We start from the raw sequence: 27,846 nt of genomic DNA on the forward strand, positions 1-27,846 counted from the left end.
TATGAAATTTGGCCCTGGACTATGGTCACTCATACTGGCCCCAGAAGAAACTTACTTATTGTCCCCTTTGAAGTAAAAGCAGTGTTTCTCGCACTGACCAAGTCTTTAAGAAACTCAGCACTGGGGCTGGAGAGATGGCTCAGCACTGGCTGCTCTTCCAAAGGTCCTGAGTTCAAATCCCAGCAACCACATGGTGGCTCACAACCATCTGTAATGAGATCTGACACCCTCTTCTGGTGTGTCTGAAGATAGCTACAGTGTACTTAGATATAATTAATTAATAAATAAATAAATAAATCTTTTTTTAAAAAAAGTTTTTTAAAAAAAAAATAAAATCAGCACTGAAGGATGTATCTCAACATAATCAGAGCTGTGTGTGTGTGTGTGTGTGTGTGTGTGAGAGAGAGAGAGAGAGAGAGAGAGAGAGAGAGAGAGAATAGGAAAATTTTATTTTCCTATTAGCACTAAAATCAGGAACAAGACAAGAACATCCACCTTCTCTGCTCTTACTCAACAACGAGCTGGATATCTTAAGCAGAGCAATAAGATAAGCAGGCAAGAGGGATAAACACTTAAAAATGAAGCAGCCAAAATATCTTTACTTGCAGATGATAAGATTCTATAATGGCGAGGAGTCCTCAAACTGCAACAGAAAAGACTTAGAACTGATGAACAATTTGAGCAAAGCAGCAGGATTCAAGTTAAGCGGTCTTCTTGCACACCACCAAGAAACACACTGAGGAAGAAATTGGAGAGGCAATCGTATTTGCAATTCCAGGGAAGATGGTGGTGGCGGCAGTTAGAGAAATGGCTCAGCAGTTAAGAGCAGTATTGTTCTTGCAGAGGGTTGGGGATCTGTTTCCAGTACTCACTTGGTAACTCACAACTGCCTGTTCCAAGCAGTGACTCCCTTTCTCTCTGTGCCTCCTCAGTTACCAGGCATACATATGATGCTCTTGCATGCAAGTAACTCTCATACACATAAAAAATAAATCTTAACAATAATAATAATACTTGGTATAAACTTACCAAATAAGTGAAAGACTTTGACAATGAAACTTTAATTTAAAGCACTCAAGAGAAATTGAAGAACATGCTAAAAGACAAGAAGACCTCCCATACTTATGACGTGGAGAAATATTGTGAAAATAGCCATTTTATGATTTAACGCACCCCTCATCAAATTTCCAGTGTCATTCTTCATGTAAATGTAATTAATTTTAGAATTATTCTAAAAATTCTAAATTCTAGTTTTAGAATTCATTTGGAAGCAAAATACCTTGGATAGGCAAGGCAATCCTGGGGGGGGAGGAGAATCAAGGCGTGATAAACTATTCTATCTTCCTTCAAATTTCATTACTAATCCATGGGAACAAAGATCGCATTGTATTGGTGCAGACAGTAATGTGGATCAATGAAACAGGACAATAGACATAGATACAGCCACCTGGTTTTTAACAAAGATGCCAAAAATATTCATTGGAGAAAAGACAATCTCCTTTTAACAAATGGTACTTTGAACACTGGTATTTACACACAGCAGAATGATACTAGGTCCTCAGCTCTTATATTGTATACAAATCAACTCCAAATGGGTCAGAGACTGTACTTATATACAGTCAGCCAAAAGGAAAACTTACTTGATAACTCACAACTGCCTGTTCCAAGCAGTGTTATACTTGTACAGCCAAAAAGAAAACACTTTGGGACACAGGCACAGGTGAGGACTTCTTAGACATTATATTCCAGTCATTCAGGCAACAAGCCCAACAGTTGACAAATGGGACCTACTGAAAATAAAAAGCTTCTATACAGCTAAGGACGTAATTAATTAAGTGAAATGGCAGCCTATACAATGAGAGAAACACACACACACACACACATATCTGACAGAGGGTTAACATCTAGGGAATGCAAAACATTAAATGAGGCAACTGAAAAGAGTTTTCAGAAGAAGAATTATAATTGGTCAGTAAGTATTTTTTAAAGTGTTCAACATCGCAAGTTCTGAAAAACAAATTAAAATTGCTTTCCATTTCCACTTTACCCCAGTGTAGTAGGGCCCCATAGGCTCACAAGTTTGAATGTTTGGTCCCAGGTAGTGGAACTGTTTGGGAAGGATTAGGAGGTGTGGCCTTGTTGGAGGAGGTGCGTGCATTGCTGGAGGTGGGATCTGAGGCTCTAAAAGCCCACACCAGGTCCAAGCTCTCTCTTTGCTGCAACCATCCAGCGCCATGCCTCCAGCGCCATGCCTCCAGCGCCACACCTGCCTGCCTAGTTTGCTTTGCTCCCCGCCATGATAATCATGGATTAACCTGCCAACATTGTAAACAAGCACCCTCTGAAATGCCTTCTTTTATAAATTTGTCTTGGTTGTGGTGTTTCTTCATAGCAATAAAACAGTAACTAAGACATCCAGTCAGAATGACTGTCATCAAGGAAACAAGTAACAAGAAATATGTGTGTCGGGGAGGCGATCCCTTATTTACTGTTGCTAAGAGTATAAACTGATACAGTCACTACAGAAATCAGCGTGATGGTTCCTTGAGAAGCTGAAGGTAGAACCACTGAGGCACCATCCCTGGACATGCGCCCAAAGGACTCTATAGCTACTAATAGTGCTTGCTCATTCATAGTCCTTACTGCCTATTCTCAATGTTTAGGGCAAGGGCACGGCAGCCTAGATGTCCATCTGCTGATGAGCAGAAAATGGAAACGTCACCACACATTGTATGCACACACTAGAACTTTATTCACTTGCAAAAGATGATGAAATTCACTGAAAAATGTATTAAAATGTGAAGTACATCCAGGCCTAGAAAGACAAATGCGGTATGTCCTCAGGGTAGCCTCTAACGTTTCCGCACAAGTTTATGTGGGAGTGAGGGAATGTCGAGGACAGGAAACTAGAAATGGGCTCAGGAGAGGGAGAAAATCCATGTTTTAAAGGAAAGGAGAGAGAAAGGTCAGAGAATACACAGGGTATGAAATAGAAGAGGGAAAACCGGGTGTAGACAGGATTAAGCTGGGTTGGGAGGTAGAGACATGGGAAGTGGCAGGAGTGGGGAATGGGGGTCAGCAAAGTATTTACAGAACCTCAGTAAGGAAGCCTGCTACTTGGTAAAATAATTTAAAAAGGTAAAACACTTAAACAATAAGCAGAAGGAAACTCACTCACTCACTTTAGCTGTGTTTACACAGGATGGAAAGCCTCCAGGCCAGCCAACACCTGTCTAAAATCAGAACGTAAGGAAAGCCGTGGAGGCTGGGAGACGGGTCATGCTTGGCACTCCCTAGCACGTAAACTAAAAACAAAACCCTTTCCAGCACAGTAAAACTAAAACAAAACACAACAAAACAAAACCACAGAGGCTGCCTTGGGGTTTCAGGTACTGCGGGTAAACTGACCCGTTTCCAACCCCAACTCTGGTCTCATTTGTTTGCTTACTGTGACGCTCAGCTTACTTTCCAAATGCTTCTAAGGAAACCACTCCACTGTCTTGACCCTTCAACTACTTGAGCCTAAGTGATCTTGGATAACATAATGACCAAGCTTCGCATGTCATAAAAATCAAGAGAGACAGTATTTATAAACGGGGATCAGCTCTGGTGGTTACCTGGGAAATGTCCGATCAGCGCACCTGTTGCTAAGCACAGGAACTAGGCTCTCTCCTGGGGCTCCAGATGCTTTTAAGGAAGCCACCACACCCTCTTGTCCTGCCCCTTCATCTTTCAGGTCCACTAAGCACAGCAGACTGAGTCTCATAGAAACCATCTCAAACTCACAGTTAAAAGTAGCTCTATGTGTAAACCTACATTAAATAGACGGTTTTTTCAGCTGAATCTCCCCACACCTGCGGGGGCCTGAATGGGTCAGGTGAACCAGAACGCTGAGGTATGCCACTGGTTTCTATAAAGAGCCATTTTCTTAATGACAAAGGCACCGGTCTGTTTCTGTGGCTTTGTCACAACCCAGGTGTGCCCTGTGCTAGCCTCTGCCACAAAGACAGGGGATGGAGAAGGCTCAAACAAACACAGTCCAACTGGGAAGAGAGCAGTGGGCTGGCTCCCTTCGCACAGTCACTAGTTCTGGTTCCCCACACTTGTCAATGACTCCTCAGTTAAGTCCCAGCAGGTTCCCAGCAGGTTCCCAGGAACTCCTGCTGGTGATCTCTACCGGTGACTGCCACATCCTCTCTGCTAAGTGCTAAGTGAACCGGGCGGCCATTTATCCTGTAAGGGCTGTCTCTTCCTTGGACTCTTTCTCAAAAAAAAATTTTTTTTGTTCCATTTTTTTCATGCAGATATGCTGTGTGAAGATGCCAGATCCCTTAGAACTTGAGAGTTGTGAACTGGGACTTGAACCCAAGGCCTCTGGAAGAGCAGACAGTGCTCTTAACCACTGACCCATGCCTCCAACCCCACTTTGTCCCCCTTTTTTGAAGCAAGGTTTTGACTGTGTGACCCAGGGTGACCTTGAACTTGTACTCCTTACCCAGCCTTCTGGTTGGCTCTTTAGGATTATGCCACTCCTTTCTTTGCCAAGCTTCTCTTCTTGTCCAATTTAAAAATTATTATTTTAAATTCACCTAGAAACATTCAGAATGCCAACAAACATCTGTAATGGTTTTTAATTGTTATTGTTTAAGTTTTCGTTTTGTTTTCTCTTGATTTTTTTTTCAGTTAGCAGAACAATTTTCTCATAAAAGCTGCGTAAGAGACAACTGAAAAAAAGTACCATCTTCATACCCAAATGTGCTACACAGCAATATTATTTAAATAAATACATATTTATTTAAATAAATCTTCATGCCAATTTGTAGCCCCATTCTATACCGCCAAGGTTAGTAGCTATTAAAAATACCAGCAGAAGAGAACTACTAAAGACAGGTGATAGTGTGTCCAATGTACCATGAGACACTTCCTACCCTGTTAGTTACTCACTAAGAAAATACCTTACAGACAGATTTTATGGAGATATTTTCTCAATTGAGATTCCCTCCTTTCAGATAACTCTAGCTTTTCTCAGGTTGACATAAAACTAGCCAGCACACTCACTGTTGGGCTGGAGAGATGGCTCAGTGGTTAAGAGCACTGACTATTCTTCCAGAGGTCCTGAGTTCAACTCCCACATGGTGACTCACAACTATCTATACTGGGATCTGATACCCTCTTCTAGGATATCCTTGTGTAAGTAGATAGAGCACTCATAAACATTAAATAAATAAACAAACAAACAAACCTTAAAGTTTTTTCAACTGTTTTTTTTATGAGTGAACTTTGGACTGTTATTTGACCAAACTAGTTATTAGTTCTAATAGAACTTTTTTGGGGGAAGGGGGATGCTGGGTAAAATTTAGTTTTTTATGTATAGGATGATACCACCTGTAAACAGATGGAATGGTTCTGTTCTAATTGTTCTAGCTGGACTCCCAGTGGTGGTCAAGCAGCAGCAGCACAAGCAGGTGTGTGCTGGTCTTGCCCCTGCTGTTAATGGAGAACTTTCAATCTCCATCTTTCACCACCGCATATGGTGTTTGCCTGCTTTTCATAAACGTATGTTCAGGTGGCTTCCTTCCATTTCTAGTTTATTGAGCATTTTTAATCATGAAGAGAACTGATTTTTGTCAGACACTTTTTGTCCATCAGCTAAAATGATTATTTCCCCTCGTTCTATTAATCTAGCACATATGTCATCGACATTGTATATGGAACCATCCTACATTCCATAAATAAATCTCACTTGGCTGCAGGTGCCATCCTCTTAAAGAGTCATCTAATCTCGGCCGTGTCATTTTATTGAGGACTTTTGAACAGTCCAGGAGACACACTCATTGATCTGAAGCGTTCTGGTGTCCAGGCTGGTTCAACCATGAGGTGATGTTCACAGAATGTGTATATTTTTCCTCCTCTTCAATTTTTTGCTTAATCAGTTTCAGAAAGAAGATTGCCTTTAGAAAGACTGTTTAGAAAGATAACTTTAACATTCTATATAGTTCACCATGAAGCCATGGAATCCCAGCCTTTGTCTCAAATTAAAAAAATATATATTGATTCAATTTTGTTACTAGTTCTAAATACTGAAGGTTTTATGCTTTATTATGGCTTGGTTTTGAATGTTTTGTTTCTAGATATTTGCTCAGTTCATCTAGGTTGTGCTATTGGTGTAACTATTTATGGAATCGTCTTTTATAATCTTTTTAAATATGTCTTCAGAATTGTAGTAATGTCTCCTTTACAGTCTCTGATTTTAGTTGTGGGGGTCTTCCCTCTTTCACCTTTGCCCCTTGAGCTAAGAGTTATCAATATCGTTGAACTTTGCAAAGAATCAACTTCAGCTTCTCCTGAAGTGTGCCCCCCCTCTCATCTCTTATCTTTATTATTTCCTTCCTTCTGCTAGCGTCATATAGCAATAGTTTATATTTCTTCATGTGTCATAAAACTATGTTCATTTTAGGCCTTTCTTATCTTTCTAACCTTTAGACATACAATTCAGAAGTAAAAATATTTCCCTGCAATTTCATGTGTTGTGGGCTGCTGAAGTATAGCTATGCCATATCATGCCATTCCTAAGCATACTCAAGCAATCTCAAACAATCTTGGTAAAATAGTTTTCTGGACTAGGCATAAATTCCTATGCAATGTGATCCTGAGCTAAAGGTTAACCACCTGACCATTTAACTGCTATCTGTCCACTTCAGTAAATAAGGCTTGTTTTCGGAAGATGTCCAGAACTTCCTTTCTGAATATGTCGCAATTGTGTTTTTTTGCCCTTAAAACTGAACCAACTGGAGGTCAAGGCTGCTTCCCACTAATCTGTCTGGGAAAGTCCAGCCAGCAATTGAGGCTCCATTTGACTTATTCGGGCCTCTCAAACCTCTTCTCTTCAGTACAACACCTTTGTGACTTCTTTTTTCTGTTGGTTAAAGAGTGTGCTATGTGATTTCCATCAGTTGGGGTGGGGGGGGGAATGGATTGTAATACTTCTCTCTCAAAGGAATAAAGGGCAGAATCAACAGAAGAGAAGGAAATGGAGAGACTCACAGGACAAGCCACCTGGAGCTAATATGTGGAGATGTTCTCCAACCAAGAGAACACATATTCTCCTCAATGACAAATGAGGGTTTTCCAGGATAGATTATACATCGGGTGACATACTATGAAAGCTAATACTGTGTTTTAAGTTTAAATTACTATGCTTAGAAGATCTATAAAACAAAAATACTCAAGCCCCACCTGCCCAAGGACAGGTAAATGCCTGGGTTGCTGGGAGCCCCCTTATTCACTTAAGTTAACAATTTAAGTCAACAAGTTTGGTTGTCCCAACAGCACAGAATGTGCTTAACCACATGTTAGCAGGAGGTACATAGACAGGACGCATGTCAGGATGTTTGCTTGCCCCTGCCTGGACAAAGGTGGAGGTTCTAAGATTTCAAGACATGCTTTTGGTTTTGCAGGCTATCGAGTGAACTGCCATCTTGAGTAAAGCAGTAAGCATCTACCAGAGGCCTCCTGTGGTAAATCATGGTAATTTGCTGTGACATCTCATCTGTGAGAATCCCAATATAGGACGCGGAAGGGTTCCATGGCACCTAATACCTTCTAATCAGGGGCAAAATGCAAAACGTTGTCTACCTACCTGGTTCTTGTTTTTCAGATACTAGGAGCCAAAATGGAAATTGGTTGGGCCCAGTTAAAGGCCATAAAGTTTTGTTGTCTATGTGTGTGTATGTGTGTGTGTGTGTTCTGTGTTTTCTGGTGTGCAAACATTGGAGCTAGGGGGAATGGTCTTTCTCAGATGAATGTATAAAGGATGGTTGTCATTCCATATTTTTCTGTTTTGTTTCTGACATCCTCTGAGTGCGTGGCCGTTCTGTGTTCTGTCCTTACTGGTTTTGTTTTTGCTGTCTCTGCCAACACCAGCTACCACTAATGCCCAGAGAGCTCGTCAGTTTGACATTTTAATCACTACAGAGTCAGTTTGGTTGACTCTTCCTGCTCTAATTTATCCTTCTCAAATCTCTGATGGCATTGATGGCTCTCTGTAGTAAGAATTTTGGTTTCTTTAAAAACACAGAAAGGTTATGTGACTGTTTTGTTTCCACGGGGTTGCTTCAGACTGCCGCAGCAGTTGACTGATTCATCTCCTGCTCTGGCAGGGGTGTGATTCTGCCAGCTGAATATAGCTTACTTTGGAATTTTGAGGACACTTCAGAGGGTACATAAATCCAGAGCCCGAAGAGAGGTGGCGACTGCGGTTGCCCTTGCTGCTGCAGTTTGCTGGCTGGAGATATCCCGATAATGAAGATTAGACATGCCCCAAGGAACTGGATGCCCCTAATCAGCAGGAAGCAGTCTAATGATATGGACAGCCCATTTCCCCCTCTAACCGTCGTTTTCTCTCCTAGTATGGGGGTGGGAAGTAGGGAAAAGAACCCAATAAAGTAGCTGAAAGTATGGCAACAGCTAACCAGTTTTGTTAGCTTGGCAGCAGCTGGCACCCAGCTAGCATAGTAGCCACCTTGTCAATTCATTTAATAGGTAAAAACCGGGCCTTGCTTTTTCTGGAGCAAGTAGGTCTCCGCTAGGGAAGGCAGACAAGCTCGCCTTGCTCACCGGCTTGCTATTAAACGATAAACAGGTTTCGGGGGAATATTTTACCGTTCTTTTATTTAAAGGAACTTGGTGTGTGATCACTGCTCTCGGTAACAACTCCTTATATCTCTGCCCAATGATTTGGATGGAAAGAAAAGGATTTGAAGTCTAAGTCTCAAGGTTCTAAGAAAGCAACTTCTGTGGCTGTATAAAAAATAAGAAATGTTTCAGATTTCTTTCCCCTTCTATGCTATTGTTATACTGCGACTTCAGAAGTTCAGAGTTTTAACATCGATCAACGGAATTCTGACAGACTCATAAAGCACTGATTACTACTACCAGTCACCAGCTCAAGATTTGAAATTTCCTTTGGTTGTCTTCTAAATATAGCCTTATAGGTGCTTTTCATTGGGCTAAAAATGTTTCTGTTCAGTCTATGTATTCAGCCCTCTGGACGGAGAAAGAAATGTCCGTACTTTTTAACCCACACCCATAGCTTTGCTGTGACTCACGGGCACGCATCTATGTTCATAGGCATTTGCTGGCTGCTTTCCCTACAATGTGGATTTCAGTACAGATCACAAATAATAATAACGCTACTAAATCTTAAATTTTTATCTCTTTTTGTAAACTAAAAAAATTTCATATAACTTCAGGGAGTTGTGGAAGTCGCTAAGACTTGGACGTACCTCTCACAGGTAAAACAGACTCTGGCTGAATACAGCCGAGTTGCCTGTTCCTGAGGATGGGATATCATCCCCTCAACCCACCCCCAGCCCCATCTTGGGACTCCTCTCTTCCCTTAACCACCAGGACCAGGGTACTGAAAGCAACACATGTAAGATTTTCCTTTAAGTTTCATAACTTTAACTTCTATCCCTAGTCTGTATCTGAACTCTAACTTCTATCCCCAGTCTTCTATCCCTAGCAGATTTCCACTTTGCTGACAGATGCCACCCAGGAATCAACTGTGGACAAACTGCTCCAAATGACTTCAGGCCCTGGGCTTGGCGAAAGCTGATGTGAACCAGCCCTTTCTCTTCTGCTGGGTGAGCTCACAAGATGCTTCCGATGAGTGTTCCATTGCCAGGGCCCCCTCCCTGCCTATGACTAACATTTAAGAGTGGGATAGCCCAGTGAGAGGCCCTTGTTTGTTAGGAACATGTCTCAGAAAAGGGCATTTGGACTTCCTCTTTCTCTAGTCCCAGACACAAAGAGAGCAATGAGATATGGTCTCAGCACAGGCTCCAAATTAACTGAGCCAACATAAAATAGTTTCTTGTTTTTACGAAGCATTGTCATTCTGAATTGCATCTGGGGGTGGGTGTTGGTGCCCTCAGAGCTCAGGCTTTCTTAAGATGTAGTTACAGACCCTTGTGAGCCACCTGGGGACCCAGCTTGTGTCCTCTGTGGAGCAGGGCACACTCCTAACCAGTGAGTCTTCTCTCCAGTCCCAGCGGTTTCTCCTTGTAAACTAAATGTCTCCTGTATTTGCAGTAATAATAAAATGAAGTCAAATGTCTCAAATGTCATTTTAAAAGAACTAGTTTTCAATATCTGTCTCCTAAAAGAGTAAAGGGAAGAGATTTGGCTTTAAAAATCTCCCTAGTCACCTCAGCCAGAGAGGAAGTTGCTTTTAACAATGAGGAGGAAGTGTAATGATGACCTTGGCCATGTACTCAGAGCTTTTATCCCTGTGATAACAAACAGCAATTAGCAAGATCTGATCTCCATCTAGTCTAATCTAGGACTATGTACACAGCCCTGGTCCCGGGGCAAGGAGTGGGTAGTGCAGGCTTCTAAATGTTAACAGCACAGATTGACCCTAATAAACCACAGTTTACCATTCAAACCTTTCCCAGAAGCTGGAAGTCACCTAAGACCTATACAAGTCCCAAAATAGTGTCATCTCTAAAGGTTACAGTGGGAGTCTCAGTGGGAGACAAGATTGGGGGCTTCCTCCTGGGCACCTCCCCAGAAGCTTCCCTTCCATCTGTGCTGGTTTTTAAACTTACTCAGTTCCATCTCATCTGCAACATGAAAAGAATAAAAATGTCTGCGCCCTGCTCAGCCAAGTTACCCTGTATTGTGAAAAACAATGGTCTATCAGATTGTGCCCTGTCCCAAGAGAATCCATTCTCCAGTAATTTTTTGACACTGTCTTGAGAAGGGAGGATGACTTTATACCAGTGTGGACATGTCCAGTACCACTCACATAGCACAGACTGATGAACAATTTATTCCTGGGAGTAGGAAGGGTGCCACCCTGTCAGTTTACCAGAGTGAATTGATAATGAAGGGTACATGGGCATATTAAAGGCATATCAGGTAAACCAGACCTGAAAACTTACTGGATACAGTAGATCATAGCAAGGCAAACATTTAAAACTACAGTGGCAGTGACCCCCATCAACTCGCAGAACTCGTCACTTTTACAGAGGCTTCAGCTTGGCTCCATCCTGCTTTTGATACAGTCTGCTGGAATTACCACCTACCCATGTTCCCTTCTCCTATCTGGACCTGCCCATCCATCCATCTGCCCTTTCATTCATCTTGACCTGGTCCTGCCCTTTTGCATATACAGCTCCACTAGACTCTATAGCTCAGCTCTGACCCTGAAGCCTAGCACTGGACTCTTGCCCCTTCATTTCAATCAGAGCTCAGGCTTTCTTAAGATGTAGTTACAGACCCTTGTGAGCCACCTGGGGACCCAGCTTGTGTCCTCTGTGGAGCAGGGCACACTCCTAACCAGTGAGTCTTCTCTCCAGTCCCAGCGGTTTCTCCTTGTAAACTAAATGTCTCCTGTATTTGCAGTAATAATAAAATGAAGTCAAATGTCTCAAATGTCATTTTAAAAGAACTAGTTTTCAATATCTGTCTCCTAAAAGAGTAAAGGGAAGAGATTTGGCTTTAAAAATCTCCCTAGTCACCTCAGCCAGAGAGGAAGTTGCTTTTAACAATGAGGAGGAAGTGTAATGATGACCTTGGCCATGTACTCAGAGCTTTTATCCCTGTGATAACAAACAGCAATTAGCAAGATCTGATCTCCATCTAGTCTAATCTAGGACTATGTACACAGCCCTGGTCCCGGGGCAAGGAGTGGGTAGTGCAGGCTTCTAAATGTTAACAGCACAGATTGACCCTAATAAACCACAGTTTACCATTCAAACCTTTCCCAGAAGCTGGAAGTCACCTAAGACCTATACAAGTCCCAAAATAGTGTCATCTCTAAAGGTTACAGTGGGAGTCTCAGTGGGAGACAAGATTGGGGGCTTCCTCCTGGGCACCTCCCCAGAAGCTTCCCTTCCATCTGTGCTGGTTTTTAAACTTACTCAGTTCCATCTCATCTGCAACATGAAAAGAATAAAAATGTCTGCGCCCTGCTCAGCCAAGTTACCCTGTATTGTGAAAAACAATGGTCTATCAGATTGTGCCCTGTCCCAAGAGAATCCATTCTCCAGTAATTTTTTGACACTGTCTTGAGAAGGGAGGATGACTTTATACCAGTGTGGACATGTCCAGTACCACTCACATAGCACAGACTGATGAACAATTTATTCCTGGGAGTAGGAAGGGTGCCACCCTGTCAGTTTACCAGAGTGAATTGATAATGAAGGGTACATGGGCATATTAAAGGCATATCAGGTAAACCAGACCTGAAAACTTACTGGATACAGTAGATCATAGCAAGGCAAACATTTAAAACTACAGTGGCAGTGACCCCCATCAACTCGCAGAACTCGTCACTTTTACAGAGGCTTCAGCTTGGCTCCATCCTGCTTTTGATACAGTCTGCTGGAATTACCACCTACCCATGTTCCCTTCTCCTATCTGGACCTGCCCATCCATCCATCTGCCCTTTCATTCATCTTGACCTGGTCCTGCCCTTTTGCATATACAGCTCCACTAGACTCTATAGCTCAGCTCTGACCCTGAAGCCTAGCACTGGACTCTTGCCCCTTCATTTCAATCAGAGCTCAGGCTTTCTTAAGATGTAGTTACAGACCCTTGTGAGCCACCTGGGGACCCAGCTTGTGTCCTCTGTGGAGCAGGGCACACTCCTAACCAGTGAGTCTTCTCTCCAGTCCCAGCGGTTTCTCCTTGTAAACTAAATGTCTCCTGTATTTGCAGTAATAATAAAATGAAGTCAAATGTCTCAAATGTCATTTTAAAAGAACTAGTTTTCAATATCTGTCTCCTAAAAGAGTAAAGGGAAGAGATTTGGCTTTAAAAATCTCCCTAGTCACCTCAGCCAGAGAGGAAGTTGCTTTTAACAATGAGGAGGAAGTGTAATGATGACCTTGGCCATGTACTCAGAGCTTTTATCCCTGTGATAACAAACAGCAATTAGCAAGATCTGATCTCCATCTAGTCTAATCTAGGACTATGTACACAGCCCTGGTCCCGGGGCAAGGAGTGGGTAGTGCAGGCTTCTAAATGTTAACAGCACAGATTGACCCTAATAAACCACAGTTTACCATTCAAACCTTTCCCAGAAGCTGGAAGTCACCTAAGACCTATACAAGTCCCAAAATAGTGTCATCTCTAAAGGTTACAGTGGGAGTCTCAGTGGGAGACAAGATTGGGGGCTTCCTCCTGGGCACCTCCCCAGAAGCTTCCCTTCCATCTGTGCTGGTTTTTAAACTTACTCAGTTCCATCTCATCTGCAACATGAAAAGAATAAAAATGTCTGCGCCCTGCTCAGCCAAGTTACCCTGTATTGTGAAAAACAATGGTCTATCAGATTGTGCCCTGTCCCAAGAGAATCCATTCTCCAGTAATTTTTTGACACTGTCTTGAGAAGGGAGGATGACTTTATACCAGTGTGGACATGTCCAGTACCACTCACATAGCACAGACTGATGAACAATTTATTCCTGGGAGTAGGAAGGGTGCCACCCTGTCAGTTTACCAGAGTGAATTGATAATGAAGGGTACATGGGCATATTAAAGGCATATCAGGTAAACCAGACCTGAAAACTTACTGGATACAGTAGATCATAGCAAGGCAAACATTTAAAACTACAGTGGCAGTGACCCCCATCAACTCGCAGAACTCGTCACTTTTACAGAGGCTTCAGCTTGGCTCCATCCTGCTTTTGATACAGTCTGCTGGAATTACCACCTACCCATGTTCCCTTCTCCTATCTGGACCTGCCCATCCATCCATCTGCCCTTTCATTCATCTTGACCTGGTCCTGCCCTTTTGCATATACAGCTCCACTAGACTCTATAGCTCAGCTCTGACCCTGAAGCCTAGCACTGGACTCTTGCCCCTTCATTTCAATCAGTTTCCCCCTTGCAGGCCTTCAGAAACCTATGAAATGCCCCACAACAGCCGTTTAATCCTTTCAGTCACTCTTTAGCCTACTCACACAGACAGATAGATAGGTAGATACATAGATAGATAGATAGATAGATAGATAGATAGATAGATAGATAGATGATAGATAGGTGGGTGGGTAGGTAGGTAGGTAGATAGGTAGATAGGTAGGTAGGTAGGTAGGTAGATAGGTAGGTAGATAGATGATAGATAGATAGATAGATAGATAGATGATAGATTGATAGATAGATAGATAGATAGATAGATAGATAGATAGATAGATAGATAGGCAGGCAGATAGATGATAGATAGATAGATAGATAGATAGATAGATAGATAGATAGATAGATAGGCAGGTAGATTTATTGTGTGATGTGAAATGTGTGACTTGAAAGTCAACGTTAGAAATTGAGATGTGAATAGAAGAGCCCACGTTTGTTCTGGCTAGGGCTGCCAAAGAAAGCAGGAGTTGCCTGGTAAGTTACTGCCATTGGAACCACTGTGACTTATGAATTTACTGGCATCCAATAAATCCCAACGTTGTGGAAAGCCACTGTTGTAGGCTACTGAACTATAATTATACAATCTTCTTGAAATATTCTTAAGAAAGATGCATCAGTGGCTAAAATTACCTTCTTCCCTTAGTCCACTTACAGGCCGATACATTCCTTAGAGATGAAGATTTTTCTCAGGTTGAAATTCCTTTTAGCAGACTACCTTTTATCCAAACCTTGACTCTCTGTCTGTCTGTCTCTCTGTTTCTCTGTCTCTGTCTCTCTCTGTCTCCCTCTCCCTGTCTCCCCCTCTGTCTTCCCCTCTCCCTTCTTCCTCCCTCCCCCCCTTTGGCACACTCTCAGTTTCCTTACTACACATGTGCGATAGGTCCCAGCTCCTCGGCTCCCATCTAGACCTTCTTACACTCCATCCCTATTTGGGTAAATGCCTACTGCATATCTCTTTACAGACACCTAAATTTGGCATAAACGCCAGCTGGATTTGTAGGGCTTTGTTCTCTCTAGCTCAGGGTTCCTGTGTCTAGGGCATGAGAAGAAAACCAAGGGGAAAATGAAGAAATTTTAGAGGGAGGGATAAAAGGTCATAACTAAATACCAGACTTTCTGGACTTGTTGATCTGAGCAACTCGAAGGCTAGCCTCATCCCCTCCACCAGGTGACATGAATCCTGCCTCTAGCAATCTTCAGCCCAGCCCAAGGCTGGGAGACTCTCTCACATCCAGTTGATCCCTCTTCCAGGCAGGCCACCACATCAATATTTTTCCAAATCCAGCCCTCTTTTGACATTTGGCTCAAGGCCACTTGCATCAGAGAATCTTGTTCAAATCTGAGTTCAAATCCCAGCAACCACATGGTGGCTTACACCATCTGTAATGAGGTCTGACGCCCTCTTCTGGTGTGCCTGGAGATAGCTACAGTGTACAGTATAATAATAAATACATCCTTGGGCCGGAGAGAGCAGGGCTGGAGCAAGCAGAGGTCCTGAGTTCAATTCCCAGCAACCACATGATGGCTCACAACCATCTGTACAGCTACAGTGTACTCATATACAAAAAATAAATAAAATAAATTCCCTTTAAAAAGTGATATTAAAAACCCCACAATGCAGGTCTATGGAGATGATTTGGTTGGTAAAATGCTTGCAGAATAAAGTGTATGGCTTCCGTTCCTAACACCCACATGAAAGACTGGGCATGATGGAATGCTCTTGTAACCTCAGTACTGGGGAGGTAGAGATGGGCAGATCCCTAGGGTTTGCAAGTCAAACTAGCTTAATCTGCAAGCCCCAGGCCCTAATGAGAGAGATCCTGTCTCTACAAAATAAAGATAAATCTGAGATTGAATAGCACAGAGATACCAGAAGTATGCGGAAACTAGAGATATTGCCAGGATAGAAAGTAACTTCTGTTTTTAAATTAAAATAGTGACACAAGGCATGGTGACTCATGTGGGTGACTCTGAGCACTTGTGAGGGAGGAAGGGAAGAACAGAGGTCAAGGCTAGTGTGGGCAATAATGCAAGATACCGGTCCTCAAAATAAGGTTGGGAGGGGACGGGACAAGAAATAAGCTCGCATGCACAGCAGTTCCTTGACCCTACCTCTTAGACCGTGGCCTCAGATACAAAGAACACTCAACAGGAAGAAGTGCAAAGTCCCAGCAGCTGGAAGTCCCAGCAAGTCAGAAAGGGAAGAGAGAAAGGAATAAAGACACGGAGCTCTGCTGCAGGGGAGGAAGAAGCCTTGACCCTAGTAAGGTTCTGGTGGGCTTTGCTGGCCGATCCCAGCCCTACAGCCTTAAGAGGTAGACTGAAATAGTAGAGAGATTATATATCCACAGAGGAACATCTAAGGCTCCTATGGCAGCTGAGGGAAGATCAAACATCACTGTTAATAGTGGGGTTACTAGATTGGCAATCTTAGTACAGAACTTATCTGTCTGACTATCATCTATCTATCTATCTATCTATCTATCTATCTATCTATCATCTATTATCTATCTATGTGTCTGTCTATCTATCTATTTGTCTACATTAATGTGGAGTTTTAATCCTGTCTCAGTCGTCCAGGTGGCTGGGACTATACATGCACACCACTGTGCCTGGCTACCATGCAGTTTGGACTATGTGCATAAATTCAGGTGTTTTTTCTTTTCACTAAATTTATTAACAGAACTTTTTGGTAAGAACATGTCTAACCTTTCTATTAGTGTTGAGAAAGCAACATGTCTACTACTACTTTAGAGAAGGATTAGCAAATCCATGAAGTAATACACAGATTCTAGTACATCGTCCATAGACTCCCATGGCACTGTTGTTCTGCCCTGCACTTGGGTAGTGTTTACACCTCGAGCTCTGTACTATCTTTGGTTACTTATCACAACATGTCTCTTTCTCCCCTGGATGTCCTGTGATCTGCTGGTCCCTTGTCTAAAATTACAGGCACGATTGCATGGTTACAAGAGAAACCAGAACCCTGTTTCCCTAGACCCTGGGCAGCTCTGTTGTGTACACTATTCATGTGGAGAGGATTTTATGGGCCCAGAAAGCTGGCCATGGAAGCACTGTCCCTTCTTCAGAGCTGTATCTGGGACTCAGGGAAGTCAGGAAACTTAATCAACTTGGCAGCTTTGATGTCGACACACTTGGCACTGGGGCCCGCACTGGAGTTGTCTTCCTCTGATGTGCTTTCTGCAAAAAAAGAATCTTACCTGAGAGTTCATTAAGCGAATGGTAGTTTTCGTGCCCACATCCTGTTGGAAGTTGTCTGTAGGTGCCCCATTAAACCTCAGGACTGCATCATGATTATCTGTAAACCACAGGAAACGGAAAATGGGGGTGAGTGCTGGCAATATGCAGGAGGACAGACAGGAAAAAGGAAGGCAGAGGGGAGATCAAAATACACGAGGCTTGGGGGCTATTACAACGTGAATGTGAGTGTGGTACCCAATGAAGCTCACAGAGATGATCATGGGTCTGCTGGCCACTGCAAGATACATGGCGTCCATGAAACTGGCGCCAGTGTGTACCGACACTGCAGAAATATGATCAGGGCTGGCAGGCTACTTATAGCAGAATCCTTTCTCAGTTATCAGAGAACACACATTCACTAGGCATCACCAGTACAACCGATTTCTAGCCATGCCAGGTTATGTCGATTCTGTATCATTTGCCCTCTGAAGCACGTGCAATGCTTAGCACACAGAAGGGATCCACTATGTCACTGAAGACGGCCCCGGAGCATCTGTTGCATTTAGGAACCGGAGGCTCATAGGAGGTCATAAATCTGGTGTGGCAGAAATGGGACAAATCATAGTGACACTTAAGTTCCCAAATCATGGTGTTTTTCATTGGCTTTGAAGTATTTTGTTAGAAATAATATATTTTATTAATTGCTACAATGGTTTGTATATGCTTGGCCCAGGGAGTGGCACTATTAAGAGGTGTGGCCTTGTTGGAGTAGATGCAGACTTGTTGGAGTGTTTCTATCACAGTGGGCGTGGGCTTTAAGACCCTCATCCTAGCTTCCTGGAAGCCAGTCTTCTCCTGTTTGCCTTCAGAACAACATGCAGCGCTCTCAGCTCCTCCTGCACCAGGCCTGCCTGGATGCTGCCATGCTTCCCACCTTGATGATAATAGACTGAATCTGAAACTGTAAGCCAACCCCACTTCCTCAAACAAACTTGGGGTTCACTAGCAAAATCTGCATCAGAGACAATCTGTCATCCACGAGGATTTGTTTAGCACTGTTTAATAGTCACAGAGCTAAGATAGGAAGAACAGAAGGCCTTCAGATCCATACAAAACGACCCATAAAGGGGATACCTGCAGAATTAAGCCATGAAAGTCTTCCTCTTTACTTTAACTTGTGAATATTAGTCTAAACTGTGGACTCCAGATACCTTATTTACAGAAACTACAGTGTAGAATTCCTGGACAGTGTGCCTTTGGGATGGCTTGGAAACAATATAAGATGAGTATATCCAAATCTCATCAGCTTCCACACAGCACTCTGCAGAGAGGGCAGCGGGTCCACGCTTACACAACACAGGTTGCAATAGGTTTCTCAGAACTAGATACAGGCTTCAAAGTGAAAACCACAGGCAAAACATGGGCCTATCAGAAACGGCACGTAGGCAATGTTCCCAGTCTCAGATCCCAGGAGTCACAAACGTGCTGGGTACATGGCTGAGTTTGAGGAAATCAGAACAGCACTGAGGGTTGCAAGGAGCTCTTCCTAGCCCCAGGTATACCCCAGCAGGAGGGGCAGAGACTCTGAGCTGAGGAAGGTCATTGCCACCAGCCGTGAAGGAAAGGAACACAGCAAGATCTTCCTCTCCTGTCTGCTTCACCCGCTGATCGCACAGAACCGAAGAGAAAAAAAGAAAGAGCAAAACCAGAGTTGGAAAGTTCTACCTGACAGGAGCTGAGACTTCTGACCCCAGAAAGCCACAGCCAGAGGTCATCCTGTGGGGGAGCACTAAGAGGAACTGAGCCGAGTCTTCCCTCCTCCTCAGAAGCAAGCCAGTGCTCCCCTGAGCCAGAAGGCAAGGCATACCCACTCACATAGTGCAAAACTTCAACTCCCAGGTACCAGAGGCAGGTGGGAGTGGGGAGAAGGGCTTAGAGGGAAAATGGAGACTCCCCATTACAGAAAGTTTTGGATAAGTCCTTTGGATAAGTCCTTGATGTTGTGCATTAAAAAAAAAAAAAAAAAAAAGGAATGATCATTTCTTCGTGCAGAAAAATACTGATCGAAGACTAGGTTATGCCAGGCAGTTCTAGGTACCAGAGACCATGATGTAGGGCAGAAAAGACAAGGTCCCTCCCTAAGAAGATACTGTGTTTTACTGCATGGAGAAAGAAGGTATACACAGGAATTCATGGGAGACACACTCAAGGAACTCTCATATTTTGATAATATGACAGTTCAGATCCAAGACCCAAAGCATAGTCAGGCACAGCTTAGGACGCAGGGAGTCCCTCCTAACCAGAGAGGGACTGGTTAGGACATGGTACATGGTGTAAATTAGGCAGGGAACTGGCCAGGGCAGAGGTTTCTCAGCCTTCCTAGAGCTGCGACCTTTTCATACAGCTCCTCATGGTGTGGTGGCTCCTAACGATAAAGTTAGTTTCATTGCTACTTCTTAACTATGATTTTATTACTGTTATGAATGGTAATGTAAATATGTCTTATGATGGCCTAGGGGACTTCTGTGAACCACGGTACAAGGGAAGGGGAAATGAAGAGGAGGGAAAAGATGCACTTAGTCAGGTGTGCATGGATCTGCACAGAACTGCGGAGACCTGAGCATGAAGTCTGGACTGATTAAAAAACAAAACAAAACAAAACAAAAACAAAGGCCAAAATCCAATGTCTTTCTGTAGTCTGTCGCCTGTCACCCAGACTCCTGGTGCTATTTCTGCCTTAACTCCTCCCCTTCTCCACCCAATGGGCCCCACAGCCTCTCTATGCATCCTTCATTCCTTGCTTTTGCCTCAGAATGCTGTTTTCTCTTCCTCTGGGGAAGAAGGAACTGACGAAGCCAAATTCCCTCAGAGGCCACTATCATTCTGAGACACTGAACTTAACACCAGCATTTTTGTGTTACCTAGCCACCTTCAACCCCTACTCTGTCTACAACCAGTTGTGCAATTCTCTTGGGCCTCCACAGTTGACTCCTGGGGCCCAGGACAGCAGGTGCTAAACAGGACAAAGCCAGTCAGCACCAGCTTGTAGGGGGAGGGGCACATAGCTGAAGAGCTATGAAGAGTGTACAGTTCCCAGCAGAGACTTTATCAGTTTTCTTTAAGGATGCAGCCCCTAGTGGGTAGCCCACACTGCAGTGGATGGCCTCACACCCACGAGCAGCACACACTGGATTCAGGGAGTTGTCAAAACAAAAAACACAAAAAGTTCCAAGGAGCCAGAGGCAGATCTGGAGCAAGAGCTCTCCCTCCCTCTCTCCCTCTCTCCCTCTCTTTCCCTCTCTCCCTCTCTCCCTCTCTCCCTCTCTCTCCCTCTCTCCCTCTCTCCCCCCCCCCCTGTGTGTGTGTGTGAATATGCTCAAAATAGACTGTGTGAGCATGCTAGAAATTCTCAAAGAATGAACAAAAATGTTGGTTTTGGAACTGAGGGGCTGGAGAGATGACTCAGCAGTTAAGAACACTGGCCACTCCTCCAGAAGCCCCGGATTCAATTCCCTGCACCCACAGGCAGTTCACAAGTATGTATGTAACTCCAGGGCCAGGGATCGAATACCCTTCTTCTAGTCTCCATGGGCACTATGCATGCTCCTAGTACACAGACGAACATGCAGGCAAAACTCCCATATACAAAAATAAAATTTAAAAAGAAGAAAGCGGCTATGCCAAGCACACAGTGAGTGTATCATTGTTATTGGTGATAGTATGTTAAAAATATGCTATAGTTTGAAATAAAACCGTCGGCTTATCTAAATAACTTATACACATACGCATACTATTAATTTTTAAAGGCCCTAATGATGATGGAGCCACCACATTTTGATTTGTGGGACTGTTAGAGGCCTTATGAGTGTCTTGCTATAGATGGAAAAACAACCACCAAGGTTCTGCACATGAATTGGCTTTGCAACCCAATTCATGAATGAATTCAAACTTTAAAAATGTTTTAAAACACATGAAGAGGGCTTATGGGACTTATGGGGAGGGGGGGGACTGGGAAAGGGGAAATCATTTGGAATGTAAACAAAGAATATAGAAAATAATAAAAAATAAAATAAAACACCTGAAAATGAATCTGTAGCTGCAGTTTACAAGGAGATACAGCTCTGCCTTAATCCTGAACATGATTTTAGTCAGACAATAACTTGATAGAAAGAGCTAGAGGTCATCTAATATGGACCACCCTAAACACCACTATCCTATTGCAGATGCAGAGAAGAAACTAAACTAATTCTATGGCCTATGACAGAAATCAATTGCATTTAGTTTCTAAAAAGGAAAAGAAAAATTTAAAAAGTCTTAAAAACCAAAGCTGGGGTGGGCTCGCCATTTCGTGAGCCTCATTAGAGTCATTACTGACACAGGCAGACAGAAAATGTGATCTCACCTCCTTCTGTTCTAGAGAATTCAGTTTGGGTCTGCATTCCTTCTTTGAAAGCTTATGCCTGGTTTCAGGCCACTCTCCCTGGCAGTCACCAGAAGGAAATTAAAAGCAGTGTGTGACCTCACCTTCCTAGGACCCCAGCCTGACAGCAAGGCTTTCTCCATAACCAGAGTTCTATCCAAATAACAAAAGGAAGTAGCTTTGCACAGTGAGGCTCTCAGCTGCAAGTTTGCCAATATGAACAGACTCTGGCTCTTTATTGGCTGCTAGGGGTTTAATAACAGCAGACTGGAGTCTTTTGACATGGGGCCCCTTACAGTTAGAGAGCACTCTGAGGATCAGGCGTACTATTAGAAAAAACACAGACAGACTTGCAAACACCTAACCCGTCTGAGTAGCTTTGCAGGAAAGTTTGAGGATTCATGAAACACCTGGAGTTAGCCTAAAGATGCCCAGTTTAAGAACTGCAGCTAGAATGCCTTCGAAAGCCCATCAGGCAAAAGTTTGCACTGTCCAAGTCTGGTAACCTGAGTTTGATCTACATAATCCACATAAAGGTGCCTTAATCCTGAACATGATTTTAGCCAGACAATAACTTGATAGAAAGAGCTAGAGGTCATCTAATACGGACCACCCTAAACACCACTATCCTATTGCAGAGAAGAAACAAAGAAAGAAAGAAAACTAATTCTCAACAGAGTTGTCTTCTGCCCTCCATACCCACATGCACCACATACACACATGTACACACACATAATACACAAGCACTCCCTCTCACACATATGCACACACACACACACCAAATCATGCTGAATTGATGTTTTTTAAGAGAAAAGCTGAGAATTAGCCAGGTGAGACTTAAAGGAATTCACATGTATCAGAACTGGGACTAGGGAGGCAGCTCAGGGGGCAAAATGCAAGCGTGAGAACACACACCCCAGAACCCACCCGAAGCCATACACGGTGCTTGCATCTGAAATCCCAGCACTCCTACAGGAGGTGAGAGTCAGACACGGAAGAGTCCCCGGGAGTGCACATGCCACCTAGCCTGGTGTACCCAGCAATGGGCAAACAACAATAAGAGCCTGCCTGAGTACAAGGGAAGGTGCTGGCCAGTGCCCAAGGCTGGCCTCTGTGGCTCGTGGCAGCCTGCCTTCCACAGACCTAGAAACAAGCAGAGGCTTAGATCCTCAAGTATTTTCAAATACCACAGTGGTTTTGCTCTTAGCACCACTACAACTCTTTTCCTTCCTTCCTTTCTTCCTTCCTTCCTTTCTCTTTTTCTTAAATGAAATACTCCATTGAATACCAGTATTCCAAACAGATTAAAAAAATATATTCTAAGCGGGCTGTAAGCGGTGGTACATGACTTTTGTCCCAGCACTCAGGAAACAGGCTGGTGGATCTCTGCATTCAAGGCTAGCCTGGTCTACAGAGCAAGTTCCAGAACAGCCAGAGCTGCACAGAGAAACCCTGTCTAGAAAAAAACAAAACAAAAGAGAAAAAGAAGAAAGGAAGGGAGAGAGGGAGGGAGGGAAAGAGGGAGGGAGGGAGGGAGGGAGGAGGGAAGGAAGATATTTTAATGGAAAAAGATACAGTAGACCTTCAAGGGTTACCATGAAAGACGGAAAAGAAAGGTCAAAACCAGAAGCAATGGAGAACTGGGACCAAACAGTGTCTTCTGGATGACAAAATCACTGCAGCAGTGAACACCCAGCAGCTGTGGTTGCTTACCTAAGACCTACATATCCTGAATAACCTCAACTCAGTGTGAGTGGGGGACGGATAGGTGAGGAGACAGTAACCCTGAATGGCTTCTGGATGAAGGTCAGTTTTCTTTAGGATGGTGGGACCTGGTAGGTTGATTGTCTTATAGTGGAATACTGTGTGTGCACATTATTTTGACACAGAAGGCTATTTAAAAAAAAAAAAAGACATGAAGTTGGAGAGGGGATGTGGTGGAAAAATCTAGGAATGAGGACAGAGTAGTTTGAATACTGTTAAAATATACTATATATACATGTGTGAAATTCTTAAAGAATCAATTCTTAAAATTATATTAAAACAAAAAAAATACAATCCTGAGTCCCGTCTTTTTAGACATCCTTGGGGGCATTTTTCACTCCAAGAAAGACATCCAAAACCATTGTGCTGGGACGACTCTGCCAGTCTGTAAAGCTGTGCCTAGGTTCTTCTGCTAGGGCCTTGAAATTCCCCAGTCAATCCTAGGACAACCATCACCCATTCAGAGAACAGCTCTGATATACTGTACTAACTGGGTTTTTGTATGTCAAGTTGACTCAAGCTAGAAAGTCAGGAGAGGAAGGAAGAAATGTCTCCATGAGATCCAACTGCAAGGCATTTATAATTGCAAGACAATTTCAGTTAGTGATCATTGGGGGAGGGTGCAGCCCATTGTGGGTGAGACCACTGCTGGGTTGATAATCCTGGGTTCTATAAGGCTGAGCAAGCCAGTAAACAGCACCCCTCCATGGCCTCTGTATCAGCTCCTGCCTCCAGGTTCCAGACCTGTTTGCGTTCCTGTCCTAACTTTCTTTTGATGGTGAGCAAAAATATAAGTCAAATAAATCCTTTCCTCCCCAACTTTCTTTCCTGGAGATGAAATTTGTTGCAGCAATAGAAACCCTAACAAAGCCACATACCAATCTCTCGACCAAGCTGGGAGTTTTTCAGAGATCCCGCAGAAGAGACGACAGCACACCTGTGCCAAGGCCCAGCCTTGGTTCTAAAGTTCTCCTTGGGCAGGTAACCCTCCCATTCAGTGGTGTTGAAGGGAAAATCTGTGGCCTCTATCATAGACACATTCACATGGTCTCGAAGGTGGCAACGCAGCGATTCCACGCTGAACTTGACTCCTGGCCCCGGCCCCTTGTAGGATACTTTATATTTGTTCATGTTCAGATAGTTCCTCCAGATCTTCAGCAGCCTGGGGTTAACTTTTGAGTATGTGGAGTCCTTGTCCCACACCTGGAAGGAGGGCTGTGGCTTGACCTTGGCCGTGACCCTGGGGTAACTGAGGATTTGAATGCCTTCCTGAGGGTCTTGTTTGCTGTTTGAGAACTCAGCCTGGGAAGCAGGTCCCATGGCCACCTTCTCCGGGCTCTTCGGCATCTGGAATTCCTTGGTTTGCATTGTAAGAGCCTCATAGTCATTCCCTTTCTTCCACACACAGATGACTGCAAACAGGAGAAAGACCAGGACGAAACAGCTGAACTTTTTCTTCAAGTTGGTATGAATCATAATGAATGGTGCGGGCAGGAGAGCCACTGTTGGGAGCAGGAACTAATCCTAATAAAAAACAAAAGGAAACAAAGAGAGCAAGGGGAAGAAAGATGATGGCGAGTATATCCAAAGTATAGGACGGGGGGGGGGGGGGGTAATGGGCCACGTGAGGGATCGAGCACCCGACAGGCTTGACGTCCATCATGGCTGCCTCCCATCAACTACACAGCCTTGAGCAAGCCAGAGGGGAAAACAAGCCTTGGTTTGGACTTTGAGTGGAGGCAGCATTCCTCCGAACATCTTACTGAGCCATGAACATGTATGCATCTTTCTACCCTTAGTCTGTGTGCACCGTGACTCTTAGCTTCTGTTCACTGCTCCAGCTCGCTCAAGATTCTTAGACCCGAGCCTCTCACACCATAACCCATGCTCTCTGTGGAACAAAGACATGTAGGCTTGAAAGCAGCAGGAAAAGGGAACAGGCTGACCGCTCTATACACAGAATCTCTTAAATCCTACATCAGTTAAAAGAGCCAGAGAAATCCCACGCACCTGTAATCCAGTTCTGTGAGAGCTATGATCTGGGACTTCTAGACCAAAGGTTAGCCCCACAGTCTACCCAAAAAGCTATATCATTTTATGACATAAGATAGGAAATCTTGGTAAAAGAACTAGGATGGCCCCTTCGTATCTGGGCCCGCCCTTCATATCTTTCTCAGAATGCACTGGGTAACTAAGCGGAAGATGGAAACACTCTGTACTCAAACAAGGTGTGTATCCTTTGGAAAACACTAAATTCTTTCCTCTTCCGAGTTTACTCACCAGGATGATTCAAAGCAATTGACCCTGGGGCTTTGCTTACTCTGTGAAGTCCCCTCCTACCAAGCTTGTTCCTGAGGATGTTTGAGAAACACCAGAAGGAATTCTAGACTGGAAATTCATGAATCCTGGGCTCTTGATTCCGTTCTTGCTGGTCGTGAACAAGTGAACATGCCTGCCCCTGAGCATGTTCTATAGAACAGTCATCTTGGCCCATTTCATCAGTGCCAAATTGGAAGTGCTAAATAAAAGGGTGAGCTAACTAACCAGCTGGAACTGGCTAAAGGCAAAGGCTGGGGAGGTGTTCTGAACAGAGAAAGGAGACCAGCCCTTCCTTTGACAAGAAGGCCATGTCAGGAGTGATGTGGGTGGCTGAAAATGGAATGGATGATATTTTAGAAGTGATGTGACAAACAGAGATGGACAAGAATTCAGATTCACGAAGTGGGAGGTAGAGGGCTTGTCACGTCACAGGAGAACAAGTGAATTAAATTTCCCCAGACAAGTCAGTATCTCTGACCACGTGACCATATGGCAGCTCAAGAATAACTAGAAGAGAGATGGCATTTAGGAAACTTCACCTGCAACCTCTCACCAAGCACAAACACTGCAAAGTGAAATTTCACAACTCTGTGTTAGAATGACGAGACTGGGGCTTGGCAAGTCTTCAATGTCACTGCCAGTGTGGACACAGGATTCCAATCCAGATTAGTCTGTATCTAATGGTTTATAGCAGTGGTTTTCAACCTGTGAGTCTCAACCCTCACAGGGTTGAGGGTTGAGACCTTCTGAGAGTCATGTTGTATCAGATAGCCTGAATATTACATTATGGTTCCCAGTAGTAGCAAAATCACAGTTATGAATTAGCAATGAAATAATTGTATGGTTGGGAATCACCACAACATGAGGAACTATATTAAAGGGTCACAGCCTCAGGATAATTGAAAAAAATACCACACTGGTTTATAGTCTTTGCACTGAAGAACAGAAAATTTTGATCAGGGTTAGTAAATAGTGTTGACCATCAGAAATCAGAAATCAGAGTGCCCAGAAAAGAAACTCCCAGTAAGAGCAAAGTGTTCTCCATTAGCCATCATTGGTGGGCACCATTTACCAGGGGCTCTTAAGTGTTATAATATCCAGCATGGTGCTTTGAAATAAACAGGGAAGGCCCCATGAGCTCCATGTGCAGGTTTGAGAAACACATGCAATTGTGAACTTGGGTGAGTGACATGGAAATGACGTGTGTGAATGACGAGCTGGAATGCGGCTTACAAGTCTGGGGGAGAGGAGATGGCAGCAAAGGCTGCCTTAGTGTTACGACAGGCACCTCAAAGAAGGCTGGCACTGCCTTTCACGGGATGCTTAAGAAAAAGCAGCTTCCACAGATGACCTCAAGGCCTGGGTCTTCATGGTTGTAATGGGCATTCTTGACTGTCAACTTGATTAGATCTGGAATTAAGAACAATCTAGAAATGGAAGGCATACGTGTGATCTGTATTCTTCTATGGCATTGGAGCCTACTTCTGAGGGATTCCAACATATACAGAAGAACACCTGAGACACCCAGCCTCAGGGACTGAGCTACTACTAGACTTGGACTCTCCATTCACAGCTGGCCATTGATGGATTCGTTGGACTGCAGCCTATAAGTCATTCCACTAAATTCCCTACTTATACATATACAGAAGAGATTCATTCCATAAGTTCTCTGACTCTAGAGAACCCCCAAATAACACAAGGGCATTAAGACTCTCATCTGGAACCTTCCATCAGTGCTTGTGTGGTCCCTCCCTATTGCCATCTCCTAAGATCAGCTGGGGTTTTGAGTAAGCTGAAGGGCTCGTTCTCACCTGCCTAGCTCTTGGAGCAAGACAGACACTGAAGAAGGCTTCACCTAATACCTACCTCAGAGAAAAGAGAAGCGACCTGTGAACTTTCCTATCACCAGACTTATTTTGTAAGTTTCCGATACCCTTGACTTTGACCACAATCACTGTTAGCAACCAGTGTGTAGGAAGCTTGGCTTTTGTGCCAAGCTTATGCCAAAGGAAAATGCTTTCTTGTACCCTTTCTGTATAATAAAATTTGGCCCCAGGACTGAACCTGGAACATGGTCAGGCTCGGTAAGGGATTACAAAGCTGAAGAAACTGTATCAATAAATGTAATACCTGGAGGAGACTTAGCGAAAAAAGAATATTGTAATCCTGTCCATTACCACCCATGGAGATGAAGCCAACACTAGGTAGGCATAAAGAGAGCC

General features: G+C 43.7%; 1 protein-coding gene across 7 annotated transcripts in view; it reads right to left on the reverse strand.

Annotated features, from left to right (window-relative positions):
- The window catches only part of St6gal1 (ST6 beta-galactoside alpha-2,6-sialyltransferase 1), a 131,144-nt gene that overhangs the window by 17,341 nt on the left and 85,957 nt on the right, over positions 1-27,846 (reverse strand). For all 7 annotated transcript variants that reach the window (XM_052158516.1, XM_052158510.1, XM_052158513.1 and 4 more), the window contains 2 exons: positions 24,184-24,829; positions 17,142-17,239 (listed from right to left, as the gene is read on the reverse strand). In XM_052158516.1, the coding sequence (XP_052014476.1) occupies positions 17,142-17,239; positions 24,184-24,781 (696 nt within the window). In that variant the 5' untranslated portion in view covers positions 24,782-24,829. The remainder of the gene's footprint in view (positions 1-17,141; positions 17,240-24,183; positions 24,830-27,846) is intronic.

Source organism: Apodemus sylvaticus, chromosome 15 (assembly GCF_947179515.1).
Source record: "Apodemus sylvaticus chromosome 15, mApoSyl1.1, whole genome shotgun sequence".
NCBI classification, from domain to species: Eukaryota; Metazoa; Chordata; class Mammalia; order Rodentia; family Muridae; genus Apodemus; species Apodemus sylvaticus.